The sequence below is a fragment of the Musca domestica genome, unplaced genomic scaffold (assembly GCF_030504385.1).
Source record: "Musca domestica strain aabys unplaced genomic scaffold, Musca_domestica.polishedcontigs.V.1.1 17, whole genome shotgun sequence".
NCBI classification, from domain to species: domain Eukaryota; kingdom Metazoa; phylum Arthropoda; class Insecta; order Diptera; family Muscidae; genus Musca; species Musca domestica.
This window is the reverse complement of record NW_026712230.1, coordinates 12,521,456-12,546,216: the sequence shown is the minus strand read 5'-3', so window position 1 is coordinate 12,546,216 and position 24,761 is coordinate 12,521,456. Positions and strand designations below refer to the sequence as shown.

The following is a 24,761-nucleotide window of genomic DNA, read 5'->3' as shown; positions in this document are numbered from 1 at the left end:
TTTGATTGATTTTATGAGAATATAAATATAATCTTCTTAAACTCAGGAAAATAGAATTCCGAAAATAAATCCGCCCACAGAGAACGAAGCATTCTTTCTAAAGAAAAAAATCTCTTCTTAGAGATTGAATATTTTCTTCGGTGGAAAATTGTTTTTCTTAAATTGAGAAACATTGTAGAACCAAATGTATTCCCCTTGTCCACATTTAAACACATGAAACCATTGGATTTTATTCTCACATGCATTGAATATTTAAATTAACTTCAAACTGAATTTTAATGTATTTCCCACAGTTATTTTCATAGCCAAATTTTTTTTCGGTAGCCCAACACAGGTTGGTTGGCTTCCAATTAGAAAGACAATTGATAATTGCTTTGTGTTATTTCACATGAGATCAATGAAAATCTCAAGTGTTTTTCTTTTTTTAAAATTTGTTAGACATCATCCTTCATCAATATTTATGTACATGCATGCATTCCAGAGGCATTTGTTGCCTATATCCGTGAGAAAAATAAAATGCATTCTTCATCAAAGATGTGCACTTCAAAATTATGTATAATTTCACTACTACTCGAAAAAAAAAAGATATACAATGCATATATATTGGGAGTTACAATAGCTGGTAAGTAGTAGCCAGGTTGTTAACGAATTTCAAGTGTTTTTGGCTTTGGCCTTTTTCCGGAGATATTATGGAATACCCTGACATAAGAAAAGGAAAAAAATCCCACCTATCCAAAGTCAATGAAAAAATCAATAAGAAAACTAGGAAGGAGTTAGTGAGTGCCGAATAATCACCTTTGGATGCACACTCCAGAATATTATTGGGGTATCTCTCTCCACTGTGATTTTAGAATGAAAAAAAAAAAAAACGCTGACCAATATTATGGAAAAGGAAGATAAGAAAAAAGTGCATAATGCCCAGTTTAATAATGGGATGATAAGGCAAAAATCATGGAGCTCACTGGCTATCCCATGATACATTCCGTTCGAACATAGTAAATATAAAAGACTTAAAAGCAATGCTCTGTCGTGGTTGGTTCGTCGGCTATCCAATCTGTTTTATTTGGTGTTAATGGCTTCTCTGGCTAGCTGGTGAGTGAGTGAATGCATTGTTGGATTGGGCCACACTGCCGCCGCTGCCACCATTAAAACTATAATCACAATCATTATTCGACTAATGATCCTCCTTTACCACCATTCAGCAACAGCAGCAGCCAAAGAAACCTGATGAAACCATTACAAAAGATCGGCCATACACGGGAATATAGCCTACAACAAAAAGCTTCTGAATTTCATATTGTAACCAGTTTTAATGGCAAAGTTACCATCAGAGAGGAACCACTATGAGAAGACTCATGAATGAGCCCACGTCCATTGGGGATGGAAGTTGGAGAACAGCAACGAAAAAATAACGTATGTTTCTTAACTCAATAAACACTATTTCACCTCAGACATTAAATTGAACTGGTTGTGAAATGTTAAATGTTTTTCAGCTGTTCCCTGCATTTTTTCCCGGCTGTTGATGAAACGTTTTTTTTGTGACTTAAGTTTATCCCAAGATGAATGTATTATAGCATCAAGTAGTAAATAGTTGTATGATGATCATGATGATGGTTCACATACACGACCACTTCATGCCACTCCAACACCAAAGCCAATGGTTTACTGGCTGCCCCGTTTTCGGTTGACTTCTCCCGGCTTGAATTGCCGTGTTGCTTAATATAATTGCGCATGTGCGCATTTTAAAAAGGTGGCAGCAGACAACAACGCATCCCCATCGTCACGGTTACTGTCTGGTAACAGTTTGCAAAAAGTAGCAAACGATACCAAGAGATACTTGCGCAAAAACTTATTTTGCCATGTCATTCGGACACTTAAATGCCTCATCATGATCATCTTTGGAAAAATGAATAAGGTTTTTGTTGATAGTTGCTAGCGAACGGAATAAAAAGTAAAAGCTATTGTTTTAGATGAAATTGAAAAAAAAAAAACAGATAACTTGAAACCCTAACTGTACATTTGTAATATGCAATATACATCGCTCGTTTAATAAAAAAGGTAATGGCACAAATATGATTTTTTATGTCCCTATCTCGATATCGTGATGCAATCATATCATGTATTGTCTTTTTGGCAACACCGGTTCAAAATCTGAAGAATGTTTGCATTTAGTTTCACTGTCAAACATATTCAGTTTGTTCTATAATTTTAACCAAAAATCGTCTCACAATGCTTGGAAACCATAGAATTTTATTATTAAAATGCGTGCTCTGTTAATAAAGTTTATCGAGCGACGAAGTTCATTTTTGGCTCGATTTTGAATCAGCCAGAAGTATTGCAAAAGTTACAAATGCATTCAGAAAAAGTCTCAGTTTAGCGCGGTTTATGGGCTTATGGGATCCTCTTCTTCAAAAATGTTGCAAATCGTAACGTAACTACGAATGGTGAGCGCTACCGTGAGATGATATCCAACTTTTTTGCTAAAAAGCAAGAGGCGATTTCAATGAACATTTTTTTAACGTTGGCCGCCTAGATCGTGGATTTTAAGGCATTTAGACTATTTTTTGTAAGGCATTAGTAAAGCACATGTGCGCAAACGAGTCTGCTTCAATTGACGTATTTGAAGAGAACATTGAAGCATAAATTCTTGAGATACCAGACCAGAAGTGTTGGAAAGAGTATACCAAAATTGTATTAAGCGAATGACCAATTTAAAGCACAGTCGCAGTCAAAATTATATGGGCCGTAGTATCAATTCAAATAAAAATTTCATGTATTTTTCAGAATTCTATGCGTTTTTTAACTTTTCTCTTACAGTCCGAATTGATTTATTAATTATTACTTCAAAATTGGTATAAAAAATAAATAAATAAAACTATTTCAAAATTGCATTTGAAAATGTTCAATTTTTTCAATTTTATTCTTTTATTTCAGAGAAAATCAAGTTTTTAAAAGATTAACATGTTTGTCCACATATAATATATCCCGCAAAAGTGATGTAAGTATGTATTCCACAGAAATTGAACATTTTAATATAATTTACTTTAAATTTCCATCGCTAATTAGAGGGGGTAAGTGCCACCCTCTTCCATATTTTTTTAAACTTTCGGACTAAGATAACATTTTTACCCGAAGTGTCTTCAGTTGTTACACGTGCACACTACTTCGTTAGCAAAAACTTCACTAAAAAATATTACATTCGTTCCAATAGTTCGTGTTAACGCTTTTTAGTACTCAAATGTACAATTTTTCAGTTTGACGTTTTTTAATCAAAACTAACCAAATTTTCAAACTTTGGAGATTTTATATATTATTTAAATTTCTTTCATTTTGAAGTTTGTCGAGGGGGATTTTAATAAAACCATTGCAAAATGGGCCCGAATCAAATTTTTCTGTCTAAAACTATTTCTACATCTCCATATGTAAACACTAAAACCAACAGTGACAATATCACATTTCACAGTTTCAGCTCTGTAATGTCCCTCATAGCCAAATTTAGTAGAATTATTGTACGCTAATCCAAAATCAGCTCCTTCTCTCAACCACAGACACAAAAAGTGTCGAATTTCAGGATTCTAGCTCCATCCCTTCGCCCAATACCCAATATAGTAACAGTTAGTATTTTTCGTAAAATGTGTACTATTTCCAAGCCCACCTCCATATCTTAATACCAACAGAGACTTCAATATCAAATTTGGGGATTCCAGCCCTATCCTTATACCCAATACTAAATTTAGTTAAATTTAGTATTTTATGTATAAATGAGCATTTCCAAACCACTGGCAAATCCCAAACCGGCAAATCCCAAACATAATGTAAATGTCAAATTTTAGAATTCAACACCTTTCGTACAATTATAATAAACATTTCCGAAACCATCTCCATATGTCCAGGCTACACATGAACAGCCGCTCTAATATCAATTTTCAGATTTCAAGCACTATCAGTCCACCTAATACCAAATATAGTACTATTTAGTACTTTTCGTGCACTTCTACCGCTTACACGAAAAGTACAAGTCACAAACCTACCACCAATAGGGACCCCAATGCCAATTTCCAACTTCTTCCGTTCACCCTAAGCTAAACTGTACCATTTAGTACAGTTCGCACACATAGTACACATTTTCAATACAACCTCCATATTTCAAACTTACTTTCTAACCTTGATTCGTATACCAAACTTCTTTTTAGTTTTTGACTCTATCCGTCCACACCATTACCAGTACCATTTTAGAAGTTTAGTACTATTCTATAGCTTTTCGTAACCTTTAAGTTGGAATTTGCAAAAACTCTTTGGGACATTCATCATGTACTCCATCAGCGATTCTCATTCCAAATTTCAGAAGTCTACCTCATTCCGTTTGTGCAATACAAAGTATCCGATTTTTAGTACATTTTATTACTTTTCGTTCCCCTCTATTACAAATTTCCAAAAAAGCCTTATCACATGCCCACACTCCAAAATTCTAGCCTCTGTCGTTTCGTCTAGGCATTGATTCTGGATCAGTCAATCAGTTATTTCACTACTTTTTATAACCTACACCACAAGGTGGTCAGGGTATTATGTCTTTGTGCATTTGTTTGTAACAGGCAAAAGGAAACGAGATAGACCAATAGTTCCTTTTGATGATCTGCATAGAATCACGAGATAGACCCATAGTTCCTTTTGATGATCTGCATAGAATCACTTTCTGAGTTGATTTATGCATGTCAGTCCGTCTGTCCGTCCGTCCGTCTGTCTGTCCGTCTGTCCATGTATTCTTGTGAACAAAATGCAGGTCGCATTTATTATCCGATTGAGATGAAATTTTGCAAACAACATTTGTTTGGCCCAAGGACGAACCCTATTGAAATTGGAGATAATCGGTAAAAATGTATATATCTTCGTCCGATTTGCCTTTTATTGTGCACCAAACGTGTAATATCAGCCCGAATATTATGGAATTTTGCACATACAACCAAATTAGGCCTGAAAATAAGTATGCCAAATTCGAAATCGGTTCAGATATAGCTATAGCTCCCATATATATTGTTCATCCGATTTGTTATTTTTGTCCTCCGCAGCTGTAATATGCACTCTGTAACAACAATATTTGGGGAAATATATCAAATGCAGCTCAGAAATACTTTTGCTAAATTTTATCGAGATCGGTTCAGATTTGGATATAGCTCCCATATATAACTTCGTCCGATTTACCATTTATTGTGCAGCAAACATCTAATATTTGTCCAAATGCGATGGAATTTAGTCTAGAAGGTAGTATGCCAAATTTGGTGAAGATCGGTTCAGATATAGTTATAGCTCCCATATATATTGTTCATCCGATTTATTGTATTTGTTACCCACAGCCGTAATATGCACTCCGTAACAACGATATTCAAGGAAATATATCAAATACAGCTCAGAAATATCTTTACAAAATTTTATCGAGATCGGTTCAGATTTGGATATAGTTCCCATATATATTTTTATCCGATTTCAAATTAATTTCGCACCAAATGGGCAATACAAGTCCGAATTTAAAAGATACAAATGCTTCGGCATATTTAGCCCTTTGAGTTTTAAATTATAATTATAATCATAGCGTGTATGATTGAATTCTCCCATAAAAACTTTTAATTATTAAGTGGAGCTCAACTAAATTAGCAAAGTGGTGCAGGGTATCATAAAATCGGCCCGCCCGACTTTAGGACTTTCTTTACTGGTTATTAATACGAATAACAATACAAAGTTTTGGTAAAAATGGCATCGTAGTAAGTCAAAATATTTTAAAAATTTTCTTACCAATTTATTTTTATACCCTACAACACTATGTGTTGGGGGTATTATATTGGGCCAAAAATTATTTAACACCACAAAATATTGATTTCCCACATAGGAAAGTATATATGGATCTTCCTATCTCGCCGAGCTGAGTCGATCTAGCTATGTATGTCCGTCCGTCCGTCTGTCCATGTTAATTTGTAATCACTCTACAGGTCGCAATTATGGTCCGATCTTCACGAAATTTAGAATGGAGGTGGGGCTAGGGTCAGAATAGAACTCTATTTCTTTTGGTGATGATCGCATAATAATTAGGGGTTGAAATGGACCAAAAACTGTAAAAATTCCTGATTTTGCACTTGCTCTATAGGTCGCAATTATAGACCAATCGACGCGGAATTTCGCATGTAGCTAGAGTTTAGGGCTGGCAAGAAGCCTACCAATTTGGGTGGTCATCGGATAATATTTAGCGGCTAAAATAGACCATATCTTTTTTGTTGAAAAAATTCAAAATTTTTCATTAAACCGCGAATATTTAAATCCCGACGAAATCACAAAGACATGACAAGGTTACTTCTGATCTTTACATTGATGTTAACATCCAACAAAACGGATATATAGCAAAATATGTGCGATATATATGTTTATCAAAGAAGATATGCTTGAAAAATCTCTTATATGTCGAGAACGGCTGAACTGATTTCGACAGTTCTCATTAATTCAGAATAGCCTCTTGGCAGGAAAGAAAACACGTCTAAAAAAATCGCATAAAAATATCTCTCTAAAGATGAAAATATTGATTTTGTAAAATTTTCTCATATTTTTTCAATTTTGTCATATTTTTGGCATATTTTCATTTGAATTAAACATTTGGTAATATTTCTACAGCTAACAAAACTAAGTAGTTAGGATACCAGGATATCATATACAGATCGCATTTATGGCCCGATCCTTATGAAATTTTGCATGGGGATAAGATGAGGGTCAGATAGAAGCCTACTCTTTTTGGAGATGATCGCCATATATTTAGGGGTTGAAATGGACAAAAAAACTGCAAAATTGTCAGCAGGTCGTAATTATGGGGGTTACCGGACATTGCAAAAGCCAAGCAGTTTTGGATGGCCATCCAAAAATATTCAATGTGTGAAGGAGTTTGCCAACTTTTATAGACAAAATACGAAAATGACCATTCCAGTGTCTGTATCTCATATAGATGCGTTTCAGTCAAAAACCAATAATAAATGTTAATTATTTGCCACTTCTGAGAAATTATAGGTCTTTGGGAAATATCGGTTCCAGATCTTGGAAGACCATTTAAGTGCAACATCTACCAATTAACTGGAAATGAGCAAATTTGTTTAAGATGCTATTATTCGAAAAATAGAGAACGAAACCTGATGGTTTTCTTTTATTATTTGTCACAATATCTTGTGGAATTCTTTCGAGTATCTCGCCTATATAAACAGTATCGTTTATTATAGTGTTGTAGGGTATTCAACGGTCGGCCCCGCTCGACTGTAGCCTTTGCTTACTTGTTTTTTATGCAGGAAGTATTGAAAGAAAAATACTCTACATATAATTTCACTATATATGTCAGAATAAACGATTTATCTCGGATTAATAGGTTAAACTACAATTGAAATATAAATATTATAACTAAAATAATTATGTTTTTTTAATTTAACATGTTTCCATTCTAAACCAAAATCTGAAGGATTCTAGATCAAATTTCATTTTGGTGTCCGAGCAAAGGAAATTTGTGTACATAATATGAACCATGAAAAATAGTCAATTTTGGTTCTTCTTCCTTCTAAAACGAGGTGCAGAATTTTGCATAAGCTCACATGAAATACGACTTTAACCCTAAAATGTGTTTTTAATATTTATGAATTCGTGGCATTTAGATAAGATTTAGAATTATGTAGTCGAATTTTATTCTTAATAAATACAGCAAATTATTCTACCTTTTATTCCAAGTAAACCTTTCTCCCCCATCCTCTCTTTTGCCGTCTATGACCTGACAATCTCGACCGGCCAGTTTAAAGAACCTCAACAAAAATTGAAGCGGTCATTTTTATTTAATGTGGCTACCAGCGGTGTGTGCGGCGTTATGTGGCTAGATTTTGCATCTAATAGACCGCAAATACAGCATAATGTTTAATGTAATTGTAAACCCTTTTTATGGTAAATCCGAACAGTTCGCAAAAAAGCAAGAAAAAAAAAAACAAAAATAATTGCCGATCCATAGCTTGGCGGCTGGCTAGTGCGATAACTTCATTGAAGTGAGCGTAAGTGTAAGTAACTTTTGCAAATGAACCTATGACGATGTGGTTGTCGATATGCCTACCCAACACGGCTTGATAAATAATGAGCGAGTGAACGGCGGCGGCGGCTTGAGATCAATGAAACGGAAAAGCTTGAAAAGTTATCTCAGTAACAGCAGCAGACGGACAAACCGATCAATGGACGGACGGGGTCTTTGCCACCACATCACAGCAGCGACAAGGCGGCATGTCGTACGATTTCAAAAACTTAAGTAGAGATAGATGTGGTGGCGATCGAACGAAATGAAATGAAACGATGACGACGACGACGGACGAAACGTGTCATGGTGGTGGCAGCACAAGTAAGAGGCGGAACAGGGAGCTGACACATTGAAGTGCATAGATAGACTAGATCTTGGAAATGTATCTCAAGTCAGAGAGAGGGACGGAACGGAACGGGACCTCCACAGGCAGTTGGGGCAAAATGCAAATGTTTTAAAACGTTTTGACTTGATTTAGAGGTTGTAATGACTTGGCTTAAGGTATCAGTTTACCTACAAGTTAATGATATCCGGTTACAATAACAACGCCGTATAGGTTGGATAAATACCCGGCTTTTCTAGTCGAAGGGGAAAATGTCCGTCCACAATTGTGTTTTTTTTTTTTGTGTCCACTCGAAATGAGTGTTGGTTATTAAGAAGAAAAAAAAGAAATAACAGCGAATTGCGACTGCCGCTGTCGCTACCACCAACGTTGTCGGCTTTATCATCTGTGAGACATTCTCCCAAACAACCAGCCTGCCTGCCAGCCGAACATCAATCCCAACAGCCATCCATCCATCCATCATAAGTATATCACATGTGAAAAAATATGATGATAGAGTTTTTTTTTTTTTTTTTTTTGTTTGTTCTCAGTTTGGGTTTAATGAGAAATATCAGCAACAACAACAAGAGCACATTTTCAAAACCCCAAACCACACACAATTCCTAACAAACTTTATTGTGGTTTCACATTGTAGCGCTTGTTTGTGTTTTGGGAAATGGTGAAGAGTTAGGGACCCAATAAAGAGAAACACTTGTTTCAGTTGTTGTTTTTGCTGTTGTCGGAATTCGAGATCATATGAACGCAAATCGTGCAACACACAACGTTGTGGGTTAAATGGCCATAACGTATGCAGTTAATTAATAGCAGAGCGAAATGCTATACATTTTCATGAAAATTCCAACGTTATTAATCAGGTAATATATCAAAATAAAATACACACAAGTATAAAACTTAGACGAGCGGAAGAGGTAATATAAAACATTTTGTAATAGAAAACAATTGTAAGGAAAAGATCAAAGTCGGGCGGACCGATTATATACCTTAACAAATTAAATTATGAGTCTGAACAGATTTTCTGATAAATTTTCAGAGATTTTTCTATGACTTATATGATGTCTCCTACCAACATCATTGATATCGGTAGCATATTACGGCTTTCTGTAGCTTAAAACTCAAATCGGCAGCACCATGCATACACGAGTTACAGCTACATCTGAATCGATCTTCACCAAATTCTAGAGATTAATTCTATGCGGAGTTCAGCTTTATATATACAAATTTATCTCATGAACTCGGTTGAAGATATATATGGTGGCTATATCCAAATATGAACGGATTTTGCCAAAATCTTAAATATGTACTTTTGGGTTATTTCATAACAAACATTCCATCATACATGGAGGATTGATCACCCTACAAAATTATATTATTGATCAACATAAGATTCTAAGTCGTTTTAGTCATGTCCCTCTATCTGTCTGTCCGACTGTGGAAATCAGAGTCCGAACGGAGTGAATTAGATAGGCAAATTTTCACTCAAATTCATTTTAGGCCCGTATAATCTTTGACATTGAAAATGGGTTATATATCCATGTTTGTTATAGCGGGTGAGATGAAAAACTGCAACCAACTTCTGACTGCTGTCATTTCTAAGCCACTCATCCAACAGTTGTTACAATTATTCCAGTGTGAGCGAAAATATTCTGGAGGGTGTATTAAAGCCTTGGGCACGCAAGCATTTTGGCCGCAGACCTTGGACATTCAAACAGGACTCAGCACCATCGCACTCAGCACGCGCCACCTAAGAATGGTTACAGAATGAGGTTCATCGCTTCATTTCCACCGCACAATGGTCACCAAAACCTCCGGATACCAATACGTCTGAAGTATTTTGGAAAGCAATGGTGGCACCAAAAAATACCAAGGTGTCGATCACCACAAGCAAGAGATTCGCCGGGAATGGGCCAAAATACCGCAGAACAACATTCGAGCAGCGTGTGACGGTTTCATTGGCCGTCCATGAAGACCATAATTCGTGCCAAAGGTGACCAATTCGAACAAATCTAAACTTATTCTAAAATTTGATGCTATTTCTGACATTTTTTGCGTTCATTCAATAAATTAAAAAAAATGTAAAAAGTATGGCGTTTGACTTTGTTGCAGATTTTTTAGCAGTTTGTGTTCCCAAAAGAAAGGGTCCTTGCAGAAAACTGTACACCTATGCCCAAGTTTTGTTAAAAACCCAATATAATTCTATCTCACGATATTTGGTATTTTTGATTTGTGTCACTACCAGAATTGTTTCAAATTTGTGTTTGGAGTTCGTAATGGATATAACCTTCCATGATAGAAAATTGTCTACACAGGTTCACGTGTTCGCATTGCCCGTATCAAGGGATACTCGTTTAAGAGCTAAAATGCATTTTTATACTTTTCGACTTTTACCTACGACAAAATCCAAATTATTCATTGAATGTATTCGTTTATCGATTTTTGATTTTTAAATGTTTCTTGGTGAACATTTTTGAAAAAAGTCATTTGGAGATTTCTGGAGAGATTCTGGGTACGGGAATATCAAGCAAATTTTGAAAGTAAAACTAAAAAAAAAGAAACCTGCATCGTATTTTGAATTTGAAAGTTTACATCGCAAATTAGCCTTAACGAAGGGATGGCAAGTTCCCCCCCTTCCACACTTTTGGAAATTTTCGAATAAAGATTCCTCGGAATTCGTGCATTTATACAAAAAATATTTTGGTAGAAAAATTTTCCTTGAACTTTTTTCGAGTTGAAGCTTGAAAGTAATATAAAATTTCCTTTTAGGTGGTTCAAAAGAGGAAATATTCTACTCAAAATTTCACTATTCATATCGGAATAATCCATATATCTAGGCACAATAGTTTTTATGAAAATTACATTCCAACATTTATGTACTAAAATTGCAAATGATGTCTTTGCTTTTTTACTGTTAATTTAAAATATAACCAGTCCGCTAAAAAGCCCTCTTTATACTTCAGTAAGAATTATTCTAGATCATGAATATCGTTGTTACGGAGTGCATATTACGGCTGTGGGTAACAAATATGACAAATCGGATGAACAGTACATATGGGAGCTATAGCTATATCTGATCCGATTTCGATCAAATTTGGCATACTTATTTTGAGGTCCAATCTGATCGTACGTGCAAATTCCATACTATTCGGACTGATGTTACACGTTTGGTGCACAATAAAAGGCAAATCGGACGAAGATATGTATGGGAGCTATATCTAAATTTTGACCGATTATCTCCAATTTCAATAGGATTCGTCCTCGGGCCAAACAAATGATTTGTGCAAAATTTCATCTGGATAGGGCAATAAATGCGAACTGTACTTTGTTTACAAAAATACATGGACAGACGGACGGACAGACGGACGGTTGGACGGACGGACGGACGGATAGACGGACGGACGGACATGCATAAATCGACTCAGAATGTGATTCTATGCACATGATCAAAAGGAACTATGGGTCTATCTCGTTTCCTTTTGCCTGTTACAAACAAATGCACAAAGACATAATACCCTGACCACCTTGTGGTGTAGGGTATAAAAAACATACATATTTGTTTAAGAACATACATATTTGAACAATTTAGAACTTTTACCCAATTCGCTGAAAATGTTCTAATAATTTCATTGCAAAATAGACAATTTGATTTGTGGAAAATGTCAAGAGGACTAAATATGTTGTTATATAGTTTAGAGCATATACAATATACAATTTAGAACTCGTCCAAAACAAGAGATAAAATTTGAGAGTTGAAATTAAAAAATAAAAATTGTTTGTAATTAAAAATCCCCGATATTTCTGCAAAAATGGATTTTTCTCTTTGTGAAAATATTGTATTTATATTGTTATTATTATTCGATTTGCTTTTCTTTGGCACTTACCTATTTTTAGCGGCCGCCGCTCTATCACGTTGACGACGATTTTTAAACCAATTACCCACCTGAGTGGGATTAAGTCCCGTCGCTTTGGCTAATTCACGTTTTTTCGTTGGATTCGGATATGGATCCTGTAGGTACCATTCACGCAGGAGACTTCTCGTGCGTTCCTTGAAACAATGTGTTTTCTGTTCACCATCCCAGATTGTCGGTGGTAAGGGAAATTTTTTCCTTACGCGATATTTGTCGACGGGACCTATAGCGAGAAATAAAACCAAAAAAATTCAAGAAATTAATTATTTAAAATTTAAAACAAAAACAAATAAACGAAATTAGCAAAGGAATTTAAATTTGGCCTGCTTTACCCTTATTTTGTATTCAAGGATTTTTTTACATTATTTCCTTTAAAATTTATGCTTATGTCTTACGTAAGAAAATAAAATTTAATGCAAAGGAATCCCCTGTCTAAAACGGCATACTTTAACCAAAAAAGCATTTTCAGCATACAGATAAACAGGATAATAACGAATAAATATTCCTTTAAAATTTTCCCCATAATGTACATTTTTATTTTATGTTAATGCAAAAAAGAAAATGTGTATAAGGTTAATAAAGGAATATATATCATATGTTCTATTTCGAAAGTAATAATTTTGAAAGAATTTAGGTCTTTAAAATAATTATTCGTACGAAAAAACTACGCGAGAATATTTGTGATCTTGGTGAAACACATTTCCCATTTGTTTCTATGATATAACCATTTATAAAAACCCCCAATAAATTAGAAATGTTCCAAAATAACACCAATGCGAATTTTCATTAACTACATTCAGAAAAGTTGTAGCTGTAGAAACAAGAGTTCTATAACTTAAGAATGTGGGGAACAGAAATTCGTACGTGAAAACCGAATAAAATATTTAATACAAAATCCCATTGTCGCTATCGAACATATTTGAGCTTCATTCTTCAAAATGCCTCAAATCTGTTGAATAAAGTTGAGTAAAATTTTATATCTTTATTCACCGCAATCACATCTGATTTTTTTTTCAAAACCAAAAAAAAAAATTTTTATTAAATTTTAAATAATTTTATTAATTGATGTTATTAAAAAAAAAAAAAAACATTTTTGAGAACTCAACTACAGCAAATATTTAGCAAAATTTTCCTACCGAAATTTTGAAAAACACCATTTTATGCACTATGTGTTGGGGGTATTATAAGTTTGATTGGGCCAAAAATTATGTAACACCTCGAAATATTGCTCCCCAACATAGGAAACTATATATGGATCTTCCTATCTCACCGTCTGTCCATGGTGATTTTTAATCCCGCTACAGGCCGCAATTATGGCCCGATCCTCACAAAATTGAAAATGGAGGTGGGGTTAGGGTAACAATATAAGCCTATTGTTTTGGAGGTGGACCAAAAACAAAAAATTCCTGATGTTGCTCTGGCAGAAGCCTACCGATTTGGACGGTCATTGTACAATATTTAGCGGGTAAAAAGCCATAACATTCATGTGAAAAAATACGAAAATTTCCACTAAACCGCGAATATTTTTTACACCGGCCAAATCACAAAGACATTGAAAGGTCACTTCTGACCATTACAGTAATGGTGATAATCAAGATATAGCAAAATAGGTACAATATATATGTTATATATATTCCGCTTTGATAATGGTCTCTTGCCAGAAAATTATAAAATTTAAGAAAATCGCGTAAAAATATGACAATAAAAAAGTGAATATTTTTTTCTAAATTGTCGTCATAGTTTTTATCGCATGCGATTTTTTCAATTTGACTTACAATTTTGAATTGTACATTTTCTAAAGTTTTTCTACACACCGCAACACTGTGTGTTGTGGGTATTATATACAGGTTGCAATTATCGTTTAATCTCACGAAATTTTGCATGGGGGTAGGGTAAGGGTCAGAATTGAAGCCTATTGTTTGAAGATGTACATTTAGGGCTTTAAATGGAAAAAAAATAAATTTTTCCCAATTTTGCAGTCGCTCTACAGGTCACAATTGAAAACCAGTGAAGAAGTCTAGTATTTTGGATGACAATTGGATAAAATTAAGCTGTAAAATGGACCACAACCTTCGTATGAATTTGTTTTGAAAACCTAACAACACAGCGGAGTGCGTAAATATTGGCTAAATGCCTCCGGTCATAAAAGCTAAGGGCAACATCAGGGCAGGCCCATACGACATTATTTCAACAACGAAATCTTCTAAAATGGATTTGGACATAAGGCCGCTTCCAACATATAGTAGTGTTGTAGGGCACCACATCGTCGGCCCCGCACGGCTATAGCCTTTGCTTACTTGTTACTTTTTCCCTTCGAGCTATTCTACAACTTTTTTCTTCTTTAAATATTAAATTTTATTGCAATTTAAAAGATTTTTCTTTTGTTCTGATTTTTACTTACCCAGCGATCGTCCACGTAATTTTTCCGCTTCAATGTAATGGGCTTCCAGCCACATTGCCTGCAATTTTCCATATGAAGCTTTTGTAAATTTATGATTTTCAATTATTGCATAAAGTTCCCTGCGACGAAAAAAGAAAAATAAAAAGTTAGATGATTACAATTTAAAACTTTTATATATTTTACATTGGTATTTCAATAAAGCAAACATGAAGGGTTGTTTTCGGTGAGAAGTTAAGCACAAAATACAGATACACAGATATTTCTATCACTTACACTTAGGATTTAGGGTATTTGTATAAATATTGATCGTTTGGAAAGAGGTACCAGGCAAACTTATATATCAAATTATCGCAGAACAGATCTTAAGGTGGGAATACATAAAGCGCTTATTTGGCTGGCTTAAGTCATCGGCTGGCTTCTTCGCAAATTAACAAAGAAGCCTAGGCCCCAAACCAACTAAGTCAACCTAAAACTCCTTTATTCCTCTACGAAGAGGCCAACCAACAGCCAAATAGGCGCTTTATGTATTCCCACCCTTAGCCTGATATTTGGAATTTCATTTAAATCGTATGCTGCCTTTATTTTCTAGAGCGATGTTATTTTTTGAAAATTGTTACATAAATTTAAAAAAATGTAAATGTATCCAAAAATTTCAAAAAATAACATCGCTCGTAAAATTTATTTTTGTATTCTTAAAAAAACATTTTCAATGTAGGTGAACTATTTATAATCTAAGGTGAGAAATCGTGGAAGAAGTTTTTTTCTGGCTTAAGTCATCGGTTGGCTTTTTGAAAAAGAAACAAAAAATAATTAGGGAGGCTTGGTTAAATTATAGACAAACATTGACCTAACACTCTTTCGTTCTTTTACGAAATAGCCAGCCAATGGAAAACATACATTTTTAAAACTCAAAATTTAATTTAAACACCAAAATCGATTTTTGAAAAAAATTTTTTTTCTACACGCGGCGAATTGTGATTTATAATATATTTTTTTCGTTGATGCCACTATGTTATGTTACAGATTTTTGAACAAAGCCACAAAAAGTGAGGCTTTAACCCTAAAATATGTTTTTATTATATATGAATTCCTGACCTTTAGGTAAAATTTACACTCTTGATGTCTTCCAGGACCTACAGTAGAATTTTGTAACAAACAATTATTTTGGGATATTTTGACTTGACTTCCCGTTTGAAGGAAATACTTAATTATATTCTTATGAAACCAAAAATAACCCTTTGTTTACTCGCTTTAGGTTTTCTGCGAAAGTATTACTCGTATTTTTATCTGCAATACTGCCGTAGACACAATATACCTAAAATGCAGAAACTCCGAAAATCTCCAAAAGTGTGGAAGAAGGTGGAATTTGCACAAAAACTGATTATGTTTTTTATTGTACTGCCTCATAATAAAATTTAATCCAGAATATTTATTCTTCATTTATTTATACAGGGTTGCCCATATTCGACGGACCCATGTTTTTTTTTTTTTTTTTAAATCAAAGAAAAAAATAAAAATTTGGCGGTTGGCAATTAATTAATTTTTTCCAAGTAGATTTGTTTACATCAATTTTTGAATATGATATCTCTCAAATGGCCACCTCTGGCGTTGATGACGTATTGTGCCCTTTTTGCTGCATTTTCCATCGTTTTTGCCAACATTTCGGCCGGAATAGCGGGTATTCCTTCACGAATGTTGTCCTTGAGCTCTTCTACGGTCCTTGGCTTGTTAACGTAAACCTTTGACTTCAAAAATCCCCACAAGAAGAAGTCAGGCGGCGTCAAATCGGGCGAACGCGGTGGCCAGTCCAAATCACCACTTTACGACATCAAACGGCCCGGAAACAAATTCTTCAGAAAATCGATTGTTATGCGACTTGTGTGCGGTAGAGCGCCGTCTTGTTGAAACCAGAATAATCGGCATCACAAAATTGGTCATCATGTCGCGATAAAGCTCCTGATTGATGGTAACAGCATGGCCATTTTCATTTTGGAAGAAAAACGGCCCAATGACCGTTTTCGCACTAACGACGCACCAAACTGTGACTTTTTCGTCATGAAGAGGCACTTCTTGAATCTCCTGAGGATTTTCAGTGGCGTAAAAACGGCAATTTTGCTTATTTACGGTCCCATTCAATGTGAAATGGGCTTCGTCGGACATGATAATATAGATATAAAAAATAAATATAGAGATGACTCCCAATATTTGGTACTGGAAGTTCCTATGTTTATGCTGTTATGAATATTGTAATGGCTTATGACAAAAGTTGCCTATGCAGGACCACGTCGTCGTATAGACCCTAATACAATGGCTACATTTGGTATTTTTAAGATTTTAACAGAATTTTTAATAGATTTCATTTTTTTTTTTTTTTTTTTTTTGAAAATTGCAAAATTTTTTTACCTAATGATATCATAATTCTTATCGCATGCGATTTCTTCATCTTGAATTATAATTTTAAGTCGTACGTTTTCTAAAGTTTGTTTACACCTTACAACACTATGGGCTGAGGGTATTAAATACAGGTCGCAATTGTCGTCTGATCCTCATGAAATATTGCATGGGATTAAAGTAAGGAACGGATTCAAAGCCTATTGTTTTCGAAGATGTACATTCTGGGGTTCAAATGGACCAAAAAACTTAAATTTTAGTGATTGTGCAGTCCCTCTATAGGTAACAATTGAAATCCAATCGGACAGGGAAGAAGTTGAGCATTTTGTATAACAATTGGATTATATTTAGCGAATAAAATTGACCACAACTTTCGTTGAATTTATTTCGAATACACATCAACGCAGCGGAGGACGTTATTTCAAAAACGAAACCTTCCAAAACCGATGTAAACATAAAGTGTTCTAGGGTATCACATGGTCGGCCACGCACGACCATAGCCTTTGCTTACTTGTTTCTATACCCTACAACACTATGTGTTGGGGATATTATAAGTTTGATTGGGCCAAAAATTATGTAACACCTCGAAATATTGGTTTCCCATATAGGAAAGTATATATGGATCTTCCTAGCTCGCCGAGCTGAGCCGATCTAGCTATGTATGTCCGTCCGTCCGTCTGTCCATGTTAATTTGTAATCACGCTACAGGTCGCAATTATGGCCCGATCCTTACGAAATTTTGCACGAAGGTGGGGTTTGGGTCAGAATAGAAGCCTATTTCTTTTGGAGATGATCGCCAAATGTTTAGGGGTTGAAATGGACCAAATACTGAAAAAAGGTCGCAATTATAGACCAATCGACGCGGAATTTCTCATGTAGCTAGAGTTTCGGGCAGGGAAGAAGCCTACCAATTTGGGTGGTCATCGGATAATATTTAGCGGGTAAAATATCTTTTATGTTGAAAATTTTCAAATTTTTCATTAAACCGCGAATATTTTAAATCCCGGCGGAATCACAAAGCCATGACAAGGTTACTTCTGATCTTTACATTGATGTTATTATCCAACAAATCGGATATATAGCAAAATATGTGCGATATATATGTCTATCAAAGAAGATATGCTTGAAAGATCTGTTATATGTCGAGAACGGCTGAACTGATTTCCACAGTTCTCATTAATTCAAAATGGCCTCTTGGCAGGAAAGAAAAAACGTCTAAAAAAATCGCATAAAATATCTCTCTAAAGATGAAAATATTGATTTTGTAAAATTTTCTCATATTTTTTCAGTTTTGTCATATTTTTGGCATATCTTCATTTTGAATTAAACATTTGGTAATATTTCTATAGCTAACAAAACTAAGTAGTTAGGATATCAGTATATCATATACATATCGCATTTATGGCCCGATCCTTACGAAATTTTGCATGGGGATAAGATGATGGTCAGAATAGAAGCCTACTCTTTTTGGAGATGATCGCTATATATTTAGGGGTTGAAATGAACCAAAAAACTGTAAAATTTTCAGCAGGTCGTAATTATCGCCCGACCCTCACGCACAACTTTTGTAGACAAAATACGAAAATGTCCATTCCAGTGACTTTTTGGAGAGTTCACAAATACAGGAAAGACGCACTTCTGACTATTTCGTTAACGCTGATTTCGATGAAGAATTCAGTCAAATGTCTGCATCTCATATAGATGCGTTACAGTCAAAAACCAATAATAAATGTTAATCTTTTGCCACTTCTGAGAGATTATAGGTCTTTGGGAAATATTGGTTCCAGATCTAGGAAGACCATTTACGTGCAACATCTGCCAATAAAATGGAAATGAGCAAATTAGTTTAAGTTGCTATTATTCGAAAATTAGAGAACGAAACCTGATGGTTTTCTTTTATTATTTGTCACAATATCTTGTGGAATTCTTTCGAGTATCTCGCCTATATAAACTGTATGACTTATTATAGTGTTGTAGGGTATTCAACGGTCGGCCCCGCTCAACTGTAGCCTTTGCTTACTTGTTTTGAAATGAATTTAATTATTGAACTACTCATATACTACCTACAAACTACCTAAATATTTCCTGGCGGGGCACATTAACAGATTGTTCCTGCCGAACTTAATTCCTTTATTTTCTTTATCATTTTTTACATAATGACGTCGACATACAGGTTGAAATAAAAAAAACTGCAACCAGCAGTTTGTAAACAAACAACATGATCGTGTTTTATTGCCAAAGAGGTCAGCTGAAAATGTGCACCTTCGGTTGGCCACCTAAACTCAAGCGCGGGTCATGGTGATGGTGTGAGCCGCCATAACAGCCGATGGTCGCTCTCCGCTCGTATTAATCGACCGTGGCATCAGAATAAATGCCGAATATGATAGCGAAAATATTCTGGATGGTTTATTAAAACCTTGGGCACGCAAACATTTTTACCGCAGACCTTAGACACTCCAACAGGACTCAGCACCATCGCACTCAGCACGCGCCACCCAAGAATGGTTACAAAATGAGGTTCCTCGCTTCATTTCTAGCGCACAATGGCCACCCAAATCTCCGGATACCAATCCGTTAGACTATTGTGTCTGGAGTATTTTGGAAAGCAAGGTTGGCACTAAAAAATACCGAAATGTCGATTACCTCAAGCAAGCGCTTCGCCGGGAATGGGCCAAAATACCGCAGAGCAACATTCGGGCAGCGTGTGACGGTTTCATTGGCCGTTTGATGACTATAATTCGTGCCAAAGGTGGCCAATTCGAACAAATCTAAACTTATTCTAAAATTTGATTCTATTTCCGACATTTTTTGGTCTCATTCAATTAAATTTAAAAATAAAAAGGAAAAAATAATGGCGTTTGACATTGTTGCAGTTTTTTATCTTGCCTATGCGACTATTCGTTTTAAATACATACACACTACCTACTATAATGTCTCCTTAAATATCTCCTCTTCAGGATATACAATTTTTTCAAATAGTCGTTGATCATGCAAATTCAATAGTACCAGACTTTTCTTATAAAAGTCACAAATACACCCGTCAATTATATTTGTGACCAAGGATAATAAAATAAATAAAGGGAAATACAACGAAAGAAAGACATCCCTTATTTGCGGGGGTAGTTAATAAAAATCAATCACAATTTTATGCACCATTCTGTTTCTGACATATTTTTGATTAGCACTTGAGAAACAAGTCAAGAAGTTTTCTAATAAATTTACAAAATATAATCAATTCCAAGAAATACAAATTTTTTATTTGGCCAAATATAAACAATCATACTCATGTAGGTTTTGATTTTTTTTTAATATGGGTAATATAAAACCCCATTTGAATTAATAAAGAATTTTGATTTTGTTTACTGCTTTTTTTATAAAAACTAAATTTTTTATTAAACCCAAAGAAGTAATTTGGACGAAGTTGATGCATAAATTCCTTTCCTGTAATTTGATATGATATTATTTTTTTTAGTTTTTGCGTTTTTGCAGAAAACAAGTTAACGGAAGCCTTTCCGTACCTCAGCCCGATTTTGTGGCTGCTGGTTTTAAAAAAATAACAACAACTGTATGATTTCCATAAAAAGAGATCAGCCTTTCAATTCTCGGTGTTATATTTCTAATTGCTGAAAAACAATTCCGCAATTGCCAAGAAAACCATTGTTATTTGTATGCCTGCGGTATGCCATGCCATGATGTTAATTTATAAATTAATCACATTGTTTATTAATTTAGTTTAGTCGTTGTCGTTTATGTTACGCTCATACTCATTATTATCATCATGTGCTTTTTTGTGGTAGTTTTTTTGTTTTTTTGCATTATCATTTCATTAATTTGTTTAGCGTCTTCCTTTAGTGCCGCGACGTTTTTGTTCCTTATTGTCTTCTCATAAGCAAAACAAAATCCACTTTCCCCCTCCATTCTTTATTTAAATATGTCCCAATCGAAACACACACACAAAAAACCAGGAAAGATTCATTAAAGAGTTCAATTTTTTAAATTTAAAGATCATATTACAATCCGGCTGCTTTATTGGGATGAAGTGAATAAGTCGCTGCTTGTTCTACTTCTTTATATATTGTTTTCAGTTTAAATTTAAAGTGATTAAAAAATAATTAAGATCATTTAGTAGTGATGTGGGGTATCTGAGTTGAATTGAAGCAAATTAACTTCCAATTAATGTCAATTTTGGGTAATATGTATGTATGTATGGTTTGAATATAGATTTTGTGGAATTTGTGACTATAAATAAAAAGCATAAAAACATCCTAATATATAATAACTGCGATTTCTGATATGTAAAGGGAATTCAATATTCGATAATTCGGTTAAGATTTTCAAAAACCAAAATCTAATACGCATCAAGATTTTACAGTATCCAAAAAAATGAATTTTAGTTAGGCTATTTCAATTCGCTGCTTACTAAAACGTTCCTCTTTGCTAAATTCCTTTTTAGCGAAAACGTTAAACTCGCAGGCGCGTTTTTAAAATAACTGAAATTGGGTGGTATACGTTTTACTATGAAATAATTCGGATAAACATACTGAACAATGTTTTTAAGAAGATCTCTTCTTTTCAAAATAGAGGCTGGTATTTTCAATTTTAGCAAAACGGAAGTTTTAGCAAATCGGAATATCAATAAGTCTGGTCCAAATTCTCTTGTAATTACTTTTCGATCTTGTGACCAAAACGACATTCAGACGGGTTGAGGGGGTTTCCCCCAAAAATATTTTTTTTTAACAGTAGAAATTCACTTTTTTCTATTTAAATTTATTGTGGTTTTCATATATTTTCATTCAATGAACATGATTTAAGTTAAAATTAAAAACAAGAAACAAAACGTAAATGGGAAAAATGGAATTCTGTAGAATGGAATTTTAAAACATGCAATAATTCGGTTTGTTTATAACAGCCTGTTTTTGTAACAGTATTTTACCTTTCGTTTGGAATTTTTGCGATAAAAATATATATATTTTTGGGTTTTTGTTGTGCATGTTCTTTTTGTGAGTAACAAACACAATAAAGCTTTTCCCCCTTGTATTTTTGGTTTTTGTAACGAAAAATACAAACGAAAATGTCAGAAAAAACGATAAGAGAAGACCCATCGGTTGGAACATAAATTGGCTGTTAGTTGTTAGTTAATGGTCCAGAGTTTTTACAATTTTTATAAAAACACATATTTAAACGAATACGTTTGAATACGAACGATTCGAGTAAAAGTAACTTTTTTACAAAAACATACTGTAATTCCTAATCGATAAATTGTAGAAAACGCAATAAAAAAGTTTTATCCAAAACTTTCTTTCTCAATTTTAGGATAACTATTTTACTGTCATTAATTGTAAAATAGTTAAAACTAAAATTCGTTACACGGTAACAAAATTAGCGCCTAATTGTACATTATTTCAGTATTTCACGAAATATAAGAAGAACTATAAAATACACGAAGTTTTTTTAATATTTATAGCCTACAACACCATGTGTTGGGACTATTATAAGTTTGATTGGACCAAAAATTATATAACACCTCGAAATATTGGTCCAAGACATAGGGAACTATATATGGATCTTAATAACTCGCCCATCTAGTTATGTCGCTGAGTCGATATAGCTATGTATGTCCGACCGTCCGTCTGACCGTCTGTCCATTTCAAAATGTAAACACTCTAAAGGTCACAATTATGTCATCGTCACGATCGTCACGAAATTTTCCACGGAGGTGGGGTTAACATTATAACAGAAGGCCATTAGATGCTCTAAAAAATGCTCTAAAAACTAATCTACAAATCGGAGAGTGGACTCTGTGCGGAGAGTTTAGGGCTTGCAGAAGCCCACGAATTTGGATAGTCATCAAATACTATTTAGCGGGTGAAAAAGACCATAACTTTTATGTAAAAAATAATCCGAAAATTTCCACTTAACGGTGAAATCACAAATTCCCGAAAAAGTCACTTCTGACTGTTACATTGATGCTGATATCCAAGGTATCGCATATATAACAAAATGGTGACAATTCTCACCATTTCAGAATTGCCTTTTGGCAGGAAAGAATTAAACATTTAAAAATCGCATAAAAATGCAAATTAATATGTGAACGTTTTTCTGTAATATTTTGCAAAATTTTTTAATCATATTTTTTGAAGAATAAGATTTTTTGACTTTGCGATATTGAAAGGTACATTTTGTAATATTTGTCGCCTTACAACACTATGTGTTGGGATATAATATTCAGGTCGCAATTATTGTCCGATCTACTCGAAATTTTGCATGGCTAATGACGATCAGTTCTCTAAGGACAAATAGACGTCGACATCAGCTCTGTCAAATACTGATGCTTTTTTAGAGCTTGGAATCAATTAAGGAAATCAAAAATGAAAACTAAAAAATGAAAGTCTTGAAGTCGAGTTAAATTGGGTGTGTCTAAACTCATAGCTTTCGGTGTTCTATTAAAGTGAAAGTCTATTTTTACAAATTACACAAAATGCTCAAAATAGATGATTACGACTATTGTATTATTTTGAATTGTCGAAAGAGAATAATTTTGAAGGGTGAACAATTTTTTTTTTAATTATGGATGCAGCTTTAAAAAAGTGATATTTGAATTAGGTTCGTTTTCTTTCGAGATGGAAACGAAAGAAGGTTTCGATTGCTGGCCATGAAATAATTCCCGTTTCAAACGGATGATATAAGAACATGAGTTGCGTTCCAGAAAACTCAGTAACATTTACTGTCAAAATAAAGAAAGCACATACAAATATGGTGTTCTCTTTACTATTTTAACTATACGAATTTGACCGAGTAAGAAATTGTAGCATATTTGCCAGTTACTGTTTGAATGAAAAAAATGCAGAAAAAAACTGTGATGTATATAAAAGTTCAATGCTATCAATAAACAAAGCCACCTATTCAAAATATTTCTAATTCAAAAAAAATAAATAAAAAAATTCTTGATTTCCAATTTAAAATTCTTCCATTTCCAATTGAACTTCTCAACTTACCTGAAATTTCCAACATGATATGCCACCACGGCCCGTGCCCTCAATACCGCTTCACAATTCAATATTTCGTGCATATTGGGCAGCGCTACCGGCAAACTCCAGAGAAATCTGGCTAAACGTTCTATATCGCCGGAATCTTCCAGTGTTTTGCAGACAATCTCCACTTGGGCGGCTGAAAAGGCAAGCGTCGGTATGGCCAAAATGGGACTGGGTGCTATGATTTGATGGGCAGCAGCAACAATGGGTACGGTGGCGGGTGCTGGTGAGAAATTTTCTTGAGGAGGTTGAGGTTGTTTACCCTCCGTCGGTCCAACGGCCATTTTATTCGTTGAATCCACTGTGAACAACTTTGCATACTATACTTGCAGCGATGATGTGAATAATTTTGGTGGCGTTTGTGTAATCGGGTGGAGCACACAAATGGAGGTACGTTTTTCGTTTGAAAAAATTTAACAAAAATAAGTTAATTTGTTTTTTCCTTTTTTGAACTTGTTTGAACTTCCTTATTTATTTTCTCTCTTTTATTGAAAGCACTCGCGTTTATGGACTTATTGGCTTGAGCTTTGTCCATTTGTTTCGAACTGGTTTTCACTGATCATTACTGTGGATTGATTTATTTCATGGGAATACCATATTGGGTTTTGCACTCATTATATCT

General features: G+C 34.4%; 1 protein-coding gene across 1 annotated transcript in view; it reads right to left on the bottom strand.

Annotated features, from left to right (window-relative positions):
• The window catches only part of LOC131801658 (protein Optix-like), a 42,294-nt gene extending 17,753 nt beyond the window's left edge, over positions 1–24,541 (bottom strand). Inside the window, exons 1-3 of the mRNA XM_059120555.1 lie at positions 24,104–24,541; positions 14,718–14,836; positions 12,290–12,539 (exon numbers count right to left, since the gene is read on the bottom strand). Of these exons, the coding sequence (XP_058976538.1) occupies positions 12,290–12,539; positions 14,718–14,836; positions 24,104–24,423 (689 nt within the window). The 5' untranslated portion in view covers positions 24,424–24,541. The remainder of the gene's footprint in view (positions 1–12,289; positions 12,540–14,717; positions 14,837–24,103) is intronic.
• Positions 24,542–24,761: the final 220 nt, after the last annotated feature.